This window comes from Ovis aries, chromosome 5 (genome assembly GCF_016772045.2).
Source record: "Ovis aries strain OAR_USU_Benz2616 breed Rambouillet chromosome 5, ARS-UI_Ramb_v3.0, whole genome shotgun sequence".
NCBI lineage: Eukaryota > Metazoa > Chordata > Mammalia > Artiodactyla > Bovidae > Ovis > Ovis aries.
In genome coordinates, this window is record NC_056058.1 from 7,800,777 (window position 1) to 7,820,014 (window position 19,238).

Below are 19,238 nucleotides of genomic sequence, written 5' to 3' on the forward strand. Positions count from 1 at the left end.
GCATATAGGAGGGTCCAATGTCAGCGCAAATGCGAATAAAATCAGATAAATCTCCCTTTTTTCGATAAGGTCTTAAAGCAGCTTGACAGGCAGAGTTAGCGTTTTCAAAAGCCAATTGTTTTGCTAATACTATCCCAGCCTTTTATCTGACATTATCTTACCTATAGTATCTAAGAGCCGTGCCACGAAGTCCTGGTAAGGCTCATCAGGTCCCTGCCGGACTTTTGAAAGATCCTCTGTCTTAGTACTGGAGCTAGGAAGTTTTTTCCATGCCTGCCGAGCCGCATTTGATATTTGTGCATATGCACCAGGTAAGAAATTAAGTTGAGTATCAGTAGCCTGGTAAGGGCCTTCACCAATCAACATTTCATAGGAGGTCTGTATACCTTGCTGTCGGTTAACATCAGCTATACGAGCACATTGTTCAAAAAATTCAGATTTCCATAATAAATAATCTCCCCCCGAGAGACAGGCCCTAGCTATTTGTTTCCAGTCATTTGGGGGTAGATTTTGAGTACCCAAACTTTCTATCATAGCAATAGTGAATGGAGCGGTAGGACCGTATTGCGAGCAAGCAATCTTTAACTCTTTCAGTTGTTTAAAAGGCAGTGATTCATAAAAACTCTGGTTGTTATGTTCAAAGACAGGGAAAGCAAAAGAAAAATCAGAGACAATCTCACCAAGTCGTTGTGCTTGTCTCAATGCCTTCTGCAGCGGAGACATGATCTCAGACGGTGGAGGAGGCCCTGGAGGGGGATCGAGACCAGCCACAACGGAAGGAGCATAGGCAGGGGGAAGAGGCGGAGCAGAAGGAGATTTAGCATTGTTACTAGGAAGCTTGATTCCTGAGTTCTGTAAAGCAATAGTGAGGTTTTTTAAACATTCAACCAATTCATCTTTAGATGTTGACGCCCCCTTTTCTTGTGCCAAAAAACCCCAATCTTCTTGATGGTATTTAGCAGCTTCTTCGTCTAATTCCGCCTCATCTGTGGATGAAAGTGAATCATCATTATCCGAAGGACGCGATAATTTAGAAAACGGAGGGTCGCCTTTAACTCCCTCGGGAACAGCATACCTGGGTTCCGAATCAGGAACATGGAGAGGATCTTCTTCCTGTTTTAATAAATTTCCTAAGCGTTTTAATTCATCATTATCAAAGTCCAGGCAATCACGAATTAGTGTCCAAAAGGATAAAGTTTCGACAGGGATTTTTTCAGGGCCATGTAGAGTATAATGAGTCCGAATTTGTTCCCCTACCTTCTTCCATGTCTCTAAATTTACTGTACCTTCTCTGGGGAACCAAGGGCAAACTTCCTCAATAAATGAAAGAAAATTGATTAATTTAGGTTTGGAAACAGTAATTCCCCGATGTTTTAACATTACAGATAACATATGTACAAACAATTGACGACTATGCGTCTGTCCCATATTTATACTCTCAACTATATACCTTACTACTCCTCCTCAATTTAATTCACTTGTATACTCATATACTCACTCTTTTCAATTAATAAGAGTAGTGGCGAGGAAAACTGTCGAACGGCCCCACGTTGGGCGCCACCTGCCGCGGCCAGCACAAGCAAGAGTCGCACCTGCACAGGGAGAGAACGGAGCGTCCCCGCTAAGAAAAATAAGAGAGAGACAAAAGATGGGGTTGAGAGGATCAGCCCAAAATGGCTGATGCCTTTCTTTATTGTGCTGCAGTATATATAGGGTAAAGTACGTGACTTATGACATTCACAAGGTTGTTTTTAATCTCAAGATACAATCACTAGACCCTTACCATTGTATACAGAACACAATCAGATAATCTATCTTCTATGAAGTATACACAATAAGATAATCTATCTTCTAGGACAGGTTGCAGGAACTGGACATCTTGAAGCCTTAAGGGCTATAAAAATTCTTGAGGGTGGCGGGACAGGGAGCTTAGGAACATGTCCTAGGGCTCGGCATACCTGCCGAGGAGCTCCCAAGACTTAACCCTTCACGGGTCGTCCCCCGCACCTTCAAACTGTGGTACTGGAGAAGACTCTTGAGAGTCTTCTATTTGATCAAAGAGATCAAACCAGTCAATCTTAAAGGAAATCAACCCTGAATATTCATTAGAAGGACTGATGCTGAAGCTGAAGCTCCAGTATTTTGGCCACCTGATGCGAAGAACTGACTCATTGGAAAGGATCCTGATGCTGGGAAAGATTGAAGACAGGAGGAGAAGGGGACGCTGAGGATGAGATGATTGGATGGCATCACTGACTCAATGGACATGAGTTTGAGCAAACTCTGGGAGTTGGTGACGGACAGAGAACCCTGGTGTGTTGTAGTCCGTGGGGTCGCAAAGAGTCAGACACAACTGAGCAACTGGATAACATCAAAATGACGCACTTCTTTCTTGCCCCTTCGAGAGTGGGGTGTAGAGGGCCCACCTTCCTTGGGGCAGCAGCCTTGTCTAGCGCCTGCTGGGCCCTGAGGGTCACTGGGGAGAATGGATGGAGTGAGGTGTGCATTTGGGACCACCATCCAAACAAAGAGATTGTCATTAGTCCTTTCCCACTTGTTTTTGCCATCAGATCCTGTGGGCTGGGGAAGCAGACCCTGGGGTCTCCAGTTTCCCGGAGGGGAAAACCCTGTAGGGTGTTTCCAGCCTGAGCCCTGGGGGGCTTGTTAGTGTCTGGGGACCCCCTGGGACAGCAGCTCCAGGGACCCCCTGTATAACAGGACCCTGGCCCTCAGCCCCTCCTCTCTCAGGCAGTAAGCAGTGATGTTGGCAGGCACCGTGGGAGCCTCCCTCGGCCATGGTGAGTGTGGATTCAGGGCCCCCGCCTGGCTGGAGAAGCTATACCACAGCCCTGACGGGCACGCACGGGCATGTGAGCAGACAGCAGAAGGAGGGTGGGGCTCACGCATGCATTAGGGGTGCAAAATGCACACACATGTGCCCTGCAGGTGGCAGGCATGCACAGGCACACACACGAATCCAGAAGCTTCGTGGGCACAAATGCACACATACACATGACGGGTCAGTTAGTGGTGAGGGCTCAGTGGTGACGGGGTAGCAGTTCCAGTATCGAGGAGGCTTCCTGGTAGAAAAGGAGAGAGTCCAGGTCCCAGTCCTATGTGTTCCTCGGCTCTCACCCCCGCCACGGGGCTGGCATGGGCATGCCCCTGAGCTCAGGACTTGGCTGTTGTTGTTGTTTGGTCACTAAGTCGTGTCTGGCTCTTCTTGACCCCATTGACTGTAGCCTTCCAGGCTCCTCTGTCCATGGGATCCTCCAGGCAAGAATACTGGAGTGGGTTGCCATTTCCTTCTCCACGGGATCTTCCCGACCCATGGATCGAACCCTCGTCTCCTGCATTGGCAGGTGGGTTCTTTACCATCTGAGCCTCCTGGGGAGTCCTAAGCTCAGAACTTTCTGGGTCCCAACTCTCCCATGAAACAAGCAATCGCCTGGAGATCTGTCCATGGGTGCAACTGTCACGGGTTCCAGTTATGCAAATAAGACAACGTCTAGCCCTGTAACCTGATGTCTTTTCGGCCAGGCACTCTCACCTGTCACAATTGGAAAACAGACTTTGGACATGTTGAGGCAAATTCAAAGTCACAGCTTCTCAGCTGCTGCAGGGTTAAATTGCAGCTACGTTCAGGGCTTCTGTCTTTTCTTTTTTTGTTTGTTTGGTTTTTTTCTGGCTCTGCTAGGTCTTTGATGCGTTACACAGGCTCTCTCTCTTATTGGGGCAAGTGGGGGGCTACTCTTTGTTGTGGTGTTTGGGCTTCTCACTGCTGTGGAGCACAGGCTCTAACTGCACGGGCTTCGGTAGTCGCAACACTCAGTAGTTGTGGCTCCTGGGCTTAGTTGATCCACAGCATATGGGATCTTCCAGGAACAGGGATTGAACCTGTGTTCCTTACACTGGCAGGCAGATTCTTATCCAGTATGCCACCAGGGAAATCCCAGGTCTTCCAGGAAGAAGTAAGAGTAGACCAGGGTGGCTTGTTTCAGCTTGGCGAAGATCCCAAATCCACCCTTGAAAGAAACTAGGAAATCAGTCAAGAAAATGCATGGGGTAGAGGCAACATCCCAGACAAAGGCCCTGGGGCTGCACTGTGCTTAGAACAGTAATTGCAAGGAGAAACGGAGTTAGAGGGAGTGACCGAGAGGGAGGAAGGAGGTGAGGGCAAGGAGGTAATTGAGCATGTCTTGTGAGTCACAGTGAGGACCCTGACTTTTATACCAAGTACTGTGGGAGCCATGGGGAATTTTGAGCAGGGGAGGGAGATGACCTGACTGAGGGGTTCCCAGGTGCCCTCTGGCCGCCGTGGGAGACCAGAATGTGGGGGACAAGGGGACAGCCAGGAGACCCAGGACAAGGTGGCTGAGCTGGACCCGGTGACTGATGGTGAGTGTGGGCGATGGAGGTGGTGAGAGGTGGCCAGTCCTGGACAGATGTGCAGGTGGAGCCTGTAGAATTTCCTGGCAGGTTAGACGAGAGTGTGGGAGAAAGAGGAGGGTGGAGGAGCTGGCAAAGCTGTATCAGGAGGGCAGGGAGGGACCAGTCCAGCCAGGAGCAGAGGGGACTCTGATTATCTCAGGGAATGCTAGGGTGGACACAGGCTGAGCAGGGTGGGGTCACGCGGACAGCTGGCAGGCACCTCTCCATCCTCACTATGGAGGTGGCATCTGCCCAGTTCAGAGGGAAGCAAGAGCAGACTGGGGTCCTTGCCAAGGTGGGACAAGCCTCTCTGGCCCATCCCCAGCCCTCAAGGTGAGATCTGAAAACAAAGAGGGGAAATACATTCCAGAGCAGCTGAGCATTGAACGGCAACAAGTTCTTTTCTTTCATCTTCTTTTTAATAATTTCTTTACAATGTTGAGTTAGTTCCTTGTGTACAGCAATGTGAACCAGCCATAGGTATACATATATCTCTCCTTTTTTTAGATTTCCTTCCCATTTAGGTCACCACAGAGCACTGAGTAGAGTTCTCTGTGCTGTAGAGTAGGCTCTCATTTGTTGCCTATTTTATACATGTGTGCCAGCTCACTTCAGTCGTGTCCGACTCTTTGTGACCCCATGGACTGTAGCCCGCCAGGCTCCTCTGTCCATGGGATTCTCCAGGCAAGAATCCTGGAGTGGGTTGCCATGCCCTCTTCCAGGGGATCTTCCCCACCCAGGGATCAATCCTACATCTCTTAATGTCTCCTGCACTGGCAGGTGGGTTCTTTACCGCTAGTGCCAACTGGGAAGCCCATTTCATACATAGTAGTGTCTATATGTCTGGAGAAGGCAATGGCACCCCACTCCAGTACTCTTGCCTGGAAAATCCCATGGACGGAGGAGCCTGGTGGGCTGCAGTCCCTGGGGTCACGAAGAGTCGGACACGACTGAGCGGCTTCACTTTCACTTTTCACTTTCATGCATTGGAAGGAAATGGCAACCCACTCCTGTATTCTTGCCTGGAGAATCCCAGGGATGGGGAGCCTGGTGGGCTGCCGTCTATGGGGTGGCACAGAGTCGGACACGACTGAAGTGACTTAGCAGCAGCAGCAGCAGCGCAGCAGCAGTGCTTATATGTCAGTGCCAGTCTCCCAATTCAACCCATCTCTCCTTCCCCACCCAGTGTCCATATACTTGTTCTCCTCATCTGTGTCTCCATTTCTGCTTTGCAGATAGGTTCATCTATACCGTTTTTCTAGATTCCACATATGTGTTAATATACAGTGTCTTTCTTTCTGACATTACACTCTGTATGACAGTCTGTAGGTCCACCCACGTGTCTGCAGACGGCACAATTCCTTTCCTTTTTCACGACCAAGTGACATTCCATTGTATGTATGTACATCTTCCCTATCCATTCCTCTGTGGATGGACGTCCAGGCTGCCTCCAGGCAGCAGCAAAGACTGAGGTGCATGTGTCTTTTGGGATTATGGTTTTCTCTGGGTATATGCCCAGAAGTGGGGTTTGCTGGGTCATAAGGGCCTCCCTGGTGGCTCAGTAAAGAATCTGCCTGCAATGCGGGAGACCTGGGTTGGATCCCCGGGTTAGGAAGATCTGAAGAGGCACATGGCAACCCACTCCAGTATTCTTTTGTGGAGAATCCCCATGGACAGAGGAACCTGGTGGGCTACAGTCTGTGGGGTCAGAAAGAGTCGGATATGACTGAGCGACTGTGAGCGACTAAGCACAGCACAGCGCACGGGCTTCTAAGGCAGCTTAGACAGTAAAGAATCTGCCTGCAATGTAGGAGACCCAGGTTAGATCCCTGGGTTGGAAAGATCCCCTGGAGAAGAGAATAGATATCCACTCCCGTATTCTTGCCTGGAGAAATCTGTGGACAGAGAAGCCTGGTAGCCACAGTCCATGGGGTCACAAAGAGTTGGCCACGACCGAGCGAATAACACTTTCATCTTCACTTTCATGGTAGTTCTATCAACAAGTCCTTTTCTAACTATCTTATGTAAAATTGCAGCCCACCCAGACCTCCCAATTACCCCCTAAGTTCTCTGCTTTCTCTTTTTCTGTAGCACTGACTTTCAATATAGAATCTCACTTATTTAGTTATCAAGTTTGTTGCTTATTTCCTGATTCACTTCCCTAGAGCCTTTTGCTCCTCCCAAGCTGGGATCTCTGTCTAGTTCCCCGCTATGTCCTCCACGGTGAGAGCAATGCCTGGCAGAGAACTGATGCTCCATGAATGTATATAGCACGGAAGGTTAGCCTTCAAAACACACAGCAGCCCTTAAAGCACAGCCTCCAGAGACAGACTCCTGGCTTCAAATCTTTACCATCACCGTGAGAATGGGAACAGTGATCCCCTCTATGCTCTGCTTCCCCAGCAGTGCAAAACCAAGAAGAGTAATCCCAGCTATCCTTGCCAGGAGCCTGAGACCAAGGGATTCTTAACATTGTTCAGAGAATCTTAATATTATCTGTGATCTCAGAAGATCAATTTTCACTTTGACAGATGATGCTCAGAGGGAGAAAGCCGGCTACCCAGGCTCACATTGCTCCCAGTTAGTGAAGGTGCCAGCATTCAAATACAGTCTTGTCTGATTCCAGAGCTCAATCTTGTTGTGTCAGCACATCACTGTCTTGAGCACAAGATTTCTGTTTTATGTAATGGGAATTTTGGTCAGATAGTGACCTCCCCATCACTGGAGGCATGCAAGTAGAGGCTGGCTAATTTAGCTAGAGACTTCTGCACTGGGTGTGTATTGAGGGATGTTTCCTTCCCAATCGCCCTCTTTAGAAGGCCCAGGAAAAGCTGACATTCCTGGAGAAAGCTTGTGTTAATACCATGAAGGACCTCTTCCTATAGGACAATTACAGCTGGGAGTCCATCAACCTGGTCTTAACTTCTCCCTCTAAAAAGCATCACCTCACTCTGAAACATTTCTCTAATGCCTTTAGATGTCCACACATACTTCCTATGATCTTCCAAAAAGGTCCGCCTCATGGCTTGCCCAGGATAGAGAATCTGCCTGCCAATGCAGGGGACGCAAGAGACTCAGGTTTGATGCAACAGACAAGGGTTCGATCCCTGGGTTGGGAAGATCCCCTGGAGGAGGAAATGGCAACCACTCCAGTATTCTTGCCTGGAACATTCCATGGACAGAGGAGCTTGGTGGGCTACAGTCCACAGGGTGACAAAATGTGGAACATGACTGAGGGACTGAGTATACAGGGTTTGCTAGGGAGCCAAGTCACCTACTTATCTGCAGTTTTTACTAGACATTTTCTCCTCAGATCGTATATTGAAAACATTCATCACAAATGGTGTTTTTGTGTTCCAAAGGGAACCTCTTTATCTCTACCGCTGTGTTAGTTGCTTAATCGTGTCCAACTCTTTGTGACCCCATAGACTGTAACCCTCCAGGCTCCTCTGTCCATGGAATTCTTCAGGCAAGAGTACTGGAGTGGGTTGCCATTCCCTTCTCCAGGGGATCTTCCCGACCTAGGGATAGAACCCGGGCTTCCTGCATTGCAGGCAGATTCCTTACCATCTGAGCTTTGTGTTTCAAAGGGGACCTCCTTATCTCTACCCTTAGCTCCTTTTTTTCTGAACCAGATTGATTAAACTTCTTTAAGAACAATAAAAAATACTTACCCAGGGGAAAGAGAATCCCCTAAAAAATTTTATTTCTTCTATTTACAAAAATCCCCACTTGATGCAGAAAAATTGGGACATACAAAAAAGAATGGAAAACACATGCATTTGTAGTAAGTCAATTGGGATCCAACTATTTTGTTTCCCATTTCTCAGCAAACACATACATGAAGATTCTTCTCTAGTCATCAGTTATTCTCAAAGACGTGACTTTAATGATAGTCCATCTTCTCGTTTATTAAAAGTTTTAGCTATTTTTTCCCCCTTAATGATTTGTAAGGGCATTTTATTGAACACTTAGGTTGTTCTTTCTCTTAAAAAAAAAAAAAAACTTTAAATAATGCTGCTATGAACATCCTTGTACCTGGAAGTCGGAGAATTTCTTTTTTTAAAAAAATATTCATTTGTTTGGCTGTGCTGGGTCTTAGTTGCAGCACGTGGGATCTTTGATCTCTGTTGTGAAATGTGGAATCCTTAGTTGAGCCATGCGGGATCTAGTTGTCTGACCAGGAATAGAACCTGGGCTCCCTGCACTGGAAGCAAGGAGTTTTACCCACTGGACCACCAGGGAAGTCCCAGATAATGTTTTCTTTTATTTAAATTATATGTTTGTTTATTTGTTTTTGGGCTCTGCTGGGTCTTCATTGCTGTGCACAGGCTTTTCTCTAGTTGTGGCAAGTGGGGGCTACTCTCTAGGTGCAGAGTGCAGCCTCTAGGACGCCTGGGCTCCAGTAGTTGTGGTAAGTGGGCTTAGCTGCTCTGTGACACGTGGGCTCTTCCCGGACCAAGGATGGAACCCAAGTCCACTGTACTGGCAGGCGATTCTTAACCCCTGGACCACCGGGGAAATTCCCCAGATAATTTATTTTCGAGAAAATATTTAGAAGGAGAATTATAGAACCAAAATAAGATATCAGATATATAAACAAATTGTGTTCTCCTGCAACCAACAATGCAAAGAGGTAGAGGGCCTAGTTTACTCACACTCATCAGCACCCACCTCTCATTTTCTTCTTCAATCTTTGCAAATTTGATAATTAAAAAAAAAATGCTATGTAGGTCTTCTGCCCATTTTTGGAGTGGATTGTTTGTTTTTCTTGATATTGAGCTGTATGAGCTGTTTGTATCTTTTGGAAATAAAGCTCTTGTCAGTTTCATCATTTGCAAATATTTTCTCCCATTCTATAGGTTGACTTTTTGGTTATGATTTCCTTTGCTGTGCAAAAGAGGAACTGAAGATTTTTTAGAGTCACAACCTTTTCTAGTTTGTTATTTGCCTATATATTTGTTTCAATTTAACAATGTTTTGTGATATTCAGAAATTACACTTTTTTAGTGGTCATAATCCAATTACTTTTTTCATCTGTGAAGTCTTCCAGGTAATTAAATTTCTATAAGTCTCACTATATAAGGGCCCTAATGTTCTTTCTGGTTTAGTTTAATTTGCAATAAAGGAGCCTTTTTCAGACATATGCTCTGGGTATCTCTGTCCAGTGTACCTTTCCTTAGATCTAGATTCCCCCTGATCCCCCATCCCTGCACAGCACAGCACAGCATGTGGGATTTTATTCCCCAGATCAAGGGATTGAACTGGAGCCCCTGAATTGGCAGAGGCTAGACTGCCAGGGATGTCCCCTAGATCTAGATTTCTTAAGTGGAGTCTGAGATTCTTAAGTTGGAATTTCATTTTGCTTTAGTTTTTGAAGATTTCAAGTCAGGCTTTGCTTTTTTTTTTTCATAGTGTGAATTCCTCAGAGGACCTCATTGGAATTTTCCTAAGTTGAATATTCTTTTAGTTTTATTTGTGCTGGATCAGGAGTTGGCAAACTATAATGTGCAATGTGTCCTTGAGTGCTCAGTCATGTCTGACTCTGCAACCCTGTGGACTGTAGCCCACCAGGCTCCTCTGTCCATGGAATTTTCCAGGGAAGAATACTGGAGCGGGTTGCCATTTCCTACTCCAGGGGATCTTCCTGACCCAGGGATCGAACCCCTATCAGCTGTGTCTCCTGCAGGTGGATTCTTTACCACTGAGCTACCTGGGACACCCAGCAAACTATAGTCAGAGGGCCAAATCTGGCCCCCTGCCTGTTTTTGTAAATAAAGTTTTATTGAAACATTCAGGGACCCTCGTGTATACATTGTCCATGGCTGCTTTTACACTAGATGGGCAGAGTTGAGCAGTCATGACATAGATTGTACAACCCAAATGGCCTAAAATACTCACTCTCTGGTCCTTTACAGAAACGTTTGCACCTCTGTGCTTGATCAACATGACTGCCTGCTTCCTGGTTTTCCTTTCTTCATGAAAAATGGGCAACCATTTCTCACTGTCTTTTGCACCTGTTAAGTTCTTCGATGGTCCTGACTAGTCTTTTCTTTATGAACAGAATGTCTTTGGACGCTATCAAGAACATTTTTGTTGCTTTTCTCTACTTATATATCTTTAGAACTAAAATTTAAAATGCATTTTTCACAAATTAAAATTCCAACAAACTTCTAAAACGTTTAAAGAATCATTCTCGATTTCTCTTGACCAGTTGTTACAGATGAGTAATTTCAGTGGCGCAGCTATTTTTTCTCTTCTAAGAGTCACTGAAATGGCAACCCACTCCAGTATTCTTGCCTGGAGAATTCCATGGACAGAGAAGCCTGGCGGGTGAAAGTCCGTGTCGCAGAGTCGGACACGACGGAGCAACTTTCACTTCACTTCACTTCGAAGGTCGCTGGCTTGCAGATTACCCCAAATGCCACTAGATGGCGCATAAATCAGCCCTCGTCTCTCCAGTACCCCCAGTCACGGCAGTCTCTTGAGTTGGTGTTTTGAAATCTGCTTCCCTCCAAACGGATTAACTCTTGATAAGCAGGGAAAGATTACATTAGGACCATTTTCCAAATGACTGTAAAATACTCAGAAACATTCCAATATAGATTATATGCATTTTCTGGGCTTGCAAGTTAATTGATTATAAAATAATAAAACTATCACCAATCCAGTATTTAAATTTTTTTCTATTTATTTATGGCAGTGCTGAGTTTTCATTGCCGCACTTGAGCTTTCCCCAGTTGTAGCGAGCAGGGGCTACTCTCCAGCAGTGCGTGGGCTTCCCTTGGGGGTGGCTTCTCTTGTTTCAGAGCACAGGCTCTAGGGCGTGCAGGCTTCAGTGTTCTGGTGCACAGGTTTAGTTGCCCCATGGCATGTGGAATCCTTCCAGACTAGGGAGAAGGCAGTGGCACCCCACTCCAGTACTCTTGCCTGGAAAATCCCGTGGACGGAGGAGCCTGGTAGGCTGCAGTCCTTGGGGTCGTGAAGAGTCGGACAGGACTGAGTGGCTTCACTTTCACTTTTCACTTTCATGCATTGGAGAAGGAAATGGCAGCCCACTCCAGTGTTCTTGCCTGGAGAATCCCAGGGACGGGGGAGCCTGGTGGGCTGCCATCTATGGGATCGCACAGAGTCGGACACGACTGAAGCAACTTAGCAGCAGCAGCAGCAGCAGCAGGGCACAGGCTTTGTTGCCTCATGGCATGTGGAATCCTTCCAGACTAGGGATCGAACCTGTGCTCCCTGCGTTGGCAGGCAAATTCTTAACCACTGGACCACTAGGGAAATCCCAGGAGTTTTACTAATGCTTCATTATTTGAATTAAAATGGTTAAAAATTTTATAGGAATTCCCTGGTGATTTAGTGGTTAGGACTCTGTGCTTCCATTACAGGGGACATGGGTTTGATTCCTGGTCCAGGAACTAAGATCCTGAATGCTGTGAAGCACAGCAAAAAAAAAAAAAAAAAAAAAGAAGAAGAAAAAAGTCAATAATTTCAGAATTATTTTCCATTTAATTAACACAGAAGTATTTATCAGCACAAGGCCTGGATCCAAAACACTGTTAGGTGGCCCATGAAATTGTGTAAATTTCTAAGATCAGAAGAAATAAATAAGCTCTTAGGGTGAGAATTATATTCATCTTTACATCAATACAGTCCTAAAAATGTAAAAATTTTGAATTTTTATAAAATTTAAATAAATTAAAAGGTTGGTTTTATTTCATTTGATAAATGAAATTTTATTTAAATAAAAATTAGAAATAACATTTACTTGAAAATAAAAAACAATTTTTTTCTTTGGCTATGTCTCATGGCTTGCAGAATCTTAGTTCTTCAACTAGGGATTGAACCTGGGTCTCCTGCAATGGAATCAAGGAGTCCTAATCATTGGGCAGCCAGGGAATTCCTTCCCTTTTTAAAAATAATTTTCAGGAATTCCCTGGTAGTCCAATGGTTAGAACTTGGTGCTTTTACTGCTGAGGGCCCCAGGTTCAATCCCTGGTTGAGGAACTAGGATCCCACAAGCCTTGAGGCTTGGCCAACCCCACCCCCCCAAACAAACAAAAAACCCCCAAGAGCAATTTTTATGGAGGAAGGCAAAAGTGCCTAGGGACTGTGAAAGACATATAGCCTTGGGTATCAAATTTTCTAAAAGTATTACTTTGTTCATTTCAGATATCAATGTTACAGGCTTTGCCTTTCTTGGGCATCCTTTTCACATGGATAGTAGAGGCTTCTGTAAATTCCTAGCCCACATCCCCTTGGCCGCAATTTCCTGTCTTACCTGTCAGACTGAATTCCCTGTACATGTGGCAGGTGTGGAAGTCCTGGGAGATTAATGCCTCCTGGTAGAAATTCTTGAGCAAGATGATTGGGGATTGGTGGATAAACAGCCCCCCTCACTACCCCTCAAGGACCTCCAGGTGGGATTGAACTGTAGTAATGCTCCTGAAGAAAGTCACTGGTCACCCGGCTCTACAAGGATTGAGTCACAGACCACTGCAGTCATGACCTTCAACACACCCTGAAAGGAGTTCAGGGTGGGGATCAGGAATGAAATTCTTCGTGTTCTGGGAAAACTGGCAGAACAGCCCTTCAGATAATTAGATTTTCAGGAGAGATTTTTATGAGCCCAATTTCTTGCATCACTGACTCAATGGACTTGAACTTGAACAAACTCTGGGAGATAGTGAGGGACAGGGGAGCCTGGTATGCTGCAGTCCATGGGGTCGCAGAGTCATATACAACTTAGTGACTGAACAACATTTTCTTGCATCTTCCAAAGTTAGAAAAGCACTAAAATCAAAAAGATATCTGCTCCTTGTGACTAGCAGCAAACTTCTACTGAGGTGCAGGCTTGATTGCACTTCCCCTTTCTCCAAAATCTGACTCCCCTGCACCCCGTCCTGCTGCCCCACCACCCCACTTCCAAGCAGTTGCTCAGAGCTCTCTGAGGGGCTGTCTCCCAAACTTTGAAGTGTTAGTCACTCAGTCACACATCTGACTCTTTACGATTCCATGGACTATAGCCTGCCAGGCTCTTCTGTTCATGGAATTCTCCACGCAAGAACACTGGAGTGGGTAGCCATTCCCTTTTGCAGGGGATCTTACCCACTCAGGGATCGAACCTGGGTCTCCCACATTGCAGGCGGATCGTTACTGTCTGAGCCACCAGGGCAGCCCTCTCTCAAGCTTCAGTGCTCAGTAAGTCCCCAACTTAAACTGAAACTGACAGCTCTCATGTTATGTTTTTATTTCAGTCAACATCTTGATAACATCTTTTATGATCTGTCTCCCTTCACCATTCCACCACTCCTGTCTTTGGACATGACGTTCCAGATAAATTACTTGCTTTTGAATCCTTGCCTCGGGATCTGTTTCTAGGGGAATTCAGACTAACACCCTGAAGTTCTTACCCCCTCTCCCTGCCCCAAGTATTGTAATTTACTCCTTATAAAGTTCTTGTGATTTTCTTAAAAAAATTTTTTTTAATCAAGAACATTTTTAAATTTTATTTAAAATAGTTTTTCGCCATGTGTGGCATGCGGGATCTAATTCTTTGATGAGGGATCAAATCTGTGCTTCAGTGTAAGCATGATGTCTTCATCACTGGACAGGCAGGGATGTATCTCTTTTCTTTTGTTTTTTCAATCGAAATATGTTTGACTGTGTAACTTTAAGGTATATCCTATATTGATATATTGTAAATATAATTACCATTGTACCCAGGCTTCCTAGGTGGCGCTAGTGGTAAAGAACCTACCTGCCAGCGCAGGAGATGTAAGAGCTGTGGGTTTGACTTTGAGGTTGGGAAGATCCCTTGGAGATGGTAAACCTCTCCAGTATTCTTGCCTGAGGAATCCCATGGACTGAGTATCCTGCAGGGCTGCAGTCCACAGGGTTGCAAAGTGTCGGGCATTACTGAAGTGACTTGGCACGGACGCACCATTGTAGCCATAGCAGCCTCTCTTATCATGTCACATAATTATCATTTCTTTTTTATGGTGGGGATAATTAAGATCTGAGTTTCCCTGCCAATGCAGGAGACCTGGGTTCAACCCACGGGTTGGGAAGTTTCCCTGGAGAAGGAAATGACAACCCACTGCAGTATGCTTGCCTGGGAAATCCCATGGACAGAGGAACTTGGAGGGCTACAGTCCAAAGGGTCACAAAAGAGTCAGACACAACTTCGCAACTAAACAACAATTAAGACCTAGTCTCTTAGCAACTTTGATGTTTATAATATAAAATGGTCTATATTCACTATGCCATGCATTAGATCTCTAGGGCTTATTTCCTGACAGCTGCAAGTTTGTATACTTAAACATCGTCTCTCCAATTCCCTACCCACCTCCCAGCCCCTGGTAATAACCATTTTACTATTTATCCCTAACTCCCACATATATATATATATATATATATATATATATATACATATATATATATATGTTTGACTTTTATGTTCTACAAATAAGTGAGGTCATACAGTGTTTTTCTTTCTCTATCTGATATTTCACTTGGCATTATGTCCTCAAAGTCCATTCATATTATCAAATGGCAATGTTTCCTTCTTTCTCATCTCTGAATCATATTCCGATGTGTATATGTACCAATCTTCCTTTTTCATTCCTCTTTTAATGGGCACCCAAGTTATTTCCATACCTATGATTTTCTTGTCTATTGTAGACCTGCTAGCTGTGTGATATTAGGAAAACCATGACCTCATTTCTTGTGTATTTATTTCTGCTATTTATTGATTTGACTGCACTGGATCTTAGTTGCAGCATGCGGGATCTTCGTTGCTGTGTGGGGGCTCTGTAGGTGCTGTCTGCCGGCTCTGTAGTTGCGTCACTGGGACTCCAGAGTTCTGGGGCTCAGAAGTTGCCTTGTACCACCTCATGGGCTCAGCTGCTGCCCAGCATGTGGGATCTTATTTTCCCAACCAGCGATGACAACTGCGTCCCCTACATGACAAAGCGGATTCTTAACTACTGGACTACGGGGGAAGTCCCACAATGGCCTCCTTTCTGTCCCTTTTTCCTTTTTTTTTTTGTAAAACAGGGATGATTATCCTTTCTCACTGGCACATGATGTTTAGCAGAGCATTACTGAGTTGCCCTATTCTGTTTCCTCTGCCTTCTCCTCTCAGGTTCCTGAGAAGCAGCAGGAAAATGCCACCTGGCTGGTGACAGAGTTTTTGCTGGTGGGTTTCTCCAACCTCCCAGACCTGAGGACCACCCTTTTTGCACTGTTCTTCCTCACGTACCTGGTTACCCTCAGCGGCAACGTGACCATCATCACCGTCATCCATGCGGACCGGACCCTGCACACGCCCATGTACCGCTTCCTGGCGGCGCTGTCCCTCTCTGAGACCTGCTACACTCTGGTCACCATCCCCAACATGCTGGCTCGTCTGTGGATGGAGGACCAGGCCATCTCCGTTTCTGGCTGTCGGGCTCAGATGTTCTTCTTCCTGGGTCTGGGATGCAGTCACTGCTTCCTCCTCACTCTGATGGGTTACGACCGCTACGTGGCCATCTGCCACCCTCTGCGCTATTCGCTGATCATGAGACCCACGGTTTGCCTCTGTCTGGGAGCCCTGGTTTTCTGCTCCGGCTTCTCGGTGGCCTCCATCGAGACGAGCCTGATCTTCTCCTCGCGCTTCTGCCGCAGCAACCGGGTGGAGCACTTCTTCTGCGACATCGCCCCCGTCCTGAAGCTCAGTTGTGCGGAAAGCGCCAGCAAAGCGCTGGCCATCTTCTTCCTGAGTATCCTCGTGGTACTAATCTCTTTCCTCCTTATCCTCCTCTCCTACGCCTTCATCGTGGCCGCCCTCCTGAGGATCCCCTCGGCCGCTGGCCGGAGCAAAGCCTTCTCTACCTGCGCTGCCCACCTCACCGTGGTCATCGTGCATTTTGGCTGCGCCTCCATCATCTACCTGAGGCCCGAGTCCGGAGGGAACCCCGACCAGGACCGCCTGGTGGCTGTGTTCTACACGGTGGTGACACCGCTGCTGAACCCGGTGGTGTACACTTTGCGCAATAAGGAGGTGAGGGTGGCTCTGAGGAGGATCCTGGCCCGAAGCCACGTAATCTTAAAATGAACACTCCCTGGGACTCTTCTGGTGAGCCAGTGGCTAAGCCGCAGCACTCCCAATTCAGAGGGCCGGGGTGCCACCCCTGGTCAGCGAACTAGATCCCACATGTCAGCAACTAAGAGTTCATTTGGAGCTGTGGTGCTGGAGAAGACTCTTGAGAGTCCCTTGGAGAGCAGGAAGATCAAACCACTTAATCCTAAAGGAAATCAACCCTGGATATTCATCGGAAGGACTGATACTGAAGCTTCAGCGTCAGTACTTTGACCACTTGATGCAAACAGATGACTCATTGGAAAAGACCCTGATACTAGGAAAGATTGAAGGCAGGAGGAGAAGGGGACAACAGAGGGTGAGGTGGTTGGATGGCATCACCAACTCAAGGGACATGAGTTTCAGCAAGCTCCGGGAGATGGTGGAAGACAGGGAAGCTTGGTGTGCTGCAGCCCATGGCATCGCTAAGAGTGACTGAACAACAGCAACAACAATAAGCAAAAAAAAAAAAAAAAAAATCCTGCATGCTGCAACTAAAGACCTGGTACCACCAAAAAAAAAAAAAAAACAAAAAAAAAAACCCAACCAACCCTCAAAACACCCTCTCTACGTTTTCCCTCTAGCTTTTTCATGAACATGTGCCCTGCCAGATACTCAGTTTCTCTGCCACTCAACTCCCCAAACTGGAAAACAGGTTACTCCCATAACCTTAAATGAAATAGTCTAGGTGAGGCAATTCACAAACAGTGCCTGGGACCCAGCAGAAACTCCATAAAAGCTGCCTTCTCCCTTCATCTTCAATTACAATTTAAAAAGTTGTGATTTGAGAGGCAGGCAGTATTAGCAAGAGGAGGGTTTCTTTGAGTTGTAAAAATCTTGGTGCTGAAAGATCTGAAGGCATTTTCGTAGCCAGGCAGAACCGGAAGGACTAGTGCGGCTCTACTCAGTGTCATACAGCAAGCACACGCTCCTCCTCAGATGCAGAGCATCCTCTCTGAGGTCATAGCTTGATGAGTTATCTGTTCACAGCATCCGGTCCGAACTGTCCTTTGAACTCCGGACAGGTTTCTTGTGGCTGGTGACTCACAGACTTGAAAAAAAAAAGACAAGAACTTCCAATCTCCATGCAAAATAAATGTTAAAGACACAGTGAGCCCAAAACCTCAGTGGAAACACACAGAAGTCACTGAATTTAGCAATTCAAATATTTAGTTAAGCAGGACTTGTGAAGACTCCTGCACTGCTGTGAGTAACGTCTTTGTCCCTGGCCCTTGGCTCAGTTCTCAGGGAGGTTCCTTGCAGCCCTCTTTTCCCCATCGCTACTTCTGAAGCTTTCTCATTCCATTTCCTACTGGGATGGTTTTAAGGGCCTCATGGCATAACCCTGGGGCATTGTTTTCTTTTTTTTGGCCTCACCTCAGGCTCTTAGTTCCTGGGGCCCACAGTGAAAACCCCAAGTCCTAGGACTGCCAGGAAACTTCCCAGGGAGTGTACCAGAGAGTCATGATCCTTTGAAGGCCAAGTTCATAATTTCTCTCAAAAATGTAGTAGGTGTCTGGTCTTTTTATCTCCAGGCAGCTCCACGTGCAAGTAATGACAAAGATTTCCCCTGACACAGCTCTTTTGTTTCTCCTTTTCATTTCTTAGACTGTGGCAAAAATACTTACAACATAAAACTGACTATCTTAACTACCTTTGTTTATTTATTTAAAAATTGTTCATTTGCCTGCATTAGGTCTTAGTCCTGGCATGTGAGATTAAAAAAAAAATGTTTACTTATTTGACTGTGCCAGGTCTTAGTCACAGCATGTGGGATCTAGTTTCCTGACCAGGGATTGAACCCTCCTCTGCATTGGGAGCTCTGAGCCTTAGCCCCTGGACCACCAGGGAAGTCCCCACATGTGAGATCTTTAGTTGCAGCATGCACGATCTTTTTTTTAATTGAAGCAGGTGGGAACTTCCCAGGTGGTGTAGCTGGTAAAGAATCTACCTGCCAACGCAGGAGACACTAGTTTGATCTCTGGGTAGGGAAGATCCCAGCCCAGGCATCAAACCTATATCTCTTACATCTCTTGCATCGGCAGGTGGGTTCTTTACCACTAGTGCCACCTGGGTAGCTCAGTGGTATTAGATCCGTTTAGAATGTCTCGCCACCATCCCCACCATCCATCTCCAGAGAAACTCCGAAATATCAATAGTAGGACCACTGGGAGAGGAGGCTGGGCCCTGCCCAGGTAAAAGACCAAACGTTTTGTCCTTAAAATAAAAACCCAATTTATTTATTTTTTGGCCACACTGGGGATTAGTTGTGGCACGTGGGACCTTCCCCTGTCTTCACTGTGGCATGTAGGATCTAGTCCCCTGACTAGGAATCAAACCTGGGCACCCTGTATTGGGAGCACGGAGTCTTAGCTACTGGACCACCAGAGATGTCCCAAGACCACATATTTCTCACTCTTGAAGTCAAGGAGAACTTCTTGACTAGAAAACTTCTTGGTGGTCAAAAGTCTACCCAAAGGCCTCTTTGCTGGAATTTATCTCGGCTAAGAAATGCTTGTGTGCACGTGTGATGACCTGAGATACATCAGATACGGACTCAGAACCAGGCAAATCAGTGAAAGAAATGCCCCATAAAATTGATTCAAACCCCCTGACTCTCTTTCTGAGCCCGCCCATGTGTCTACTCACACATACTGTATTCTTTTTCTTCCTAATAAAC

General features: G+C 46.2%; 1 protein-coding gene across 1 annotated transcript; it reads left to right on the forward strand.

The window, feature by feature from the left end:
• Positions 1 to 6,642: 6,642 nt before the first annotated feature.
• LOC101101981 (olfactory receptor 10T2-like) lies at positions 6,643 to 16,633 on the forward strand. The gene is made up of 2 exons (XM_015095601.3): positions 6,643 to 6,654; positions 15,581 to 16,633. Exons 1-2 carry the CDS (start codon positions 6,643 to 6,645, stop codon positions 16,532 to 16,534), a joined length of 966 nt encoding a protein of 321 aa, XP_014951087.1. The 3' UTR covers positions 16,535 to 16,633.
• The last annotated feature ends 2,605 nt before the right edge of the window (positions 16,634 to 19,238 follow it).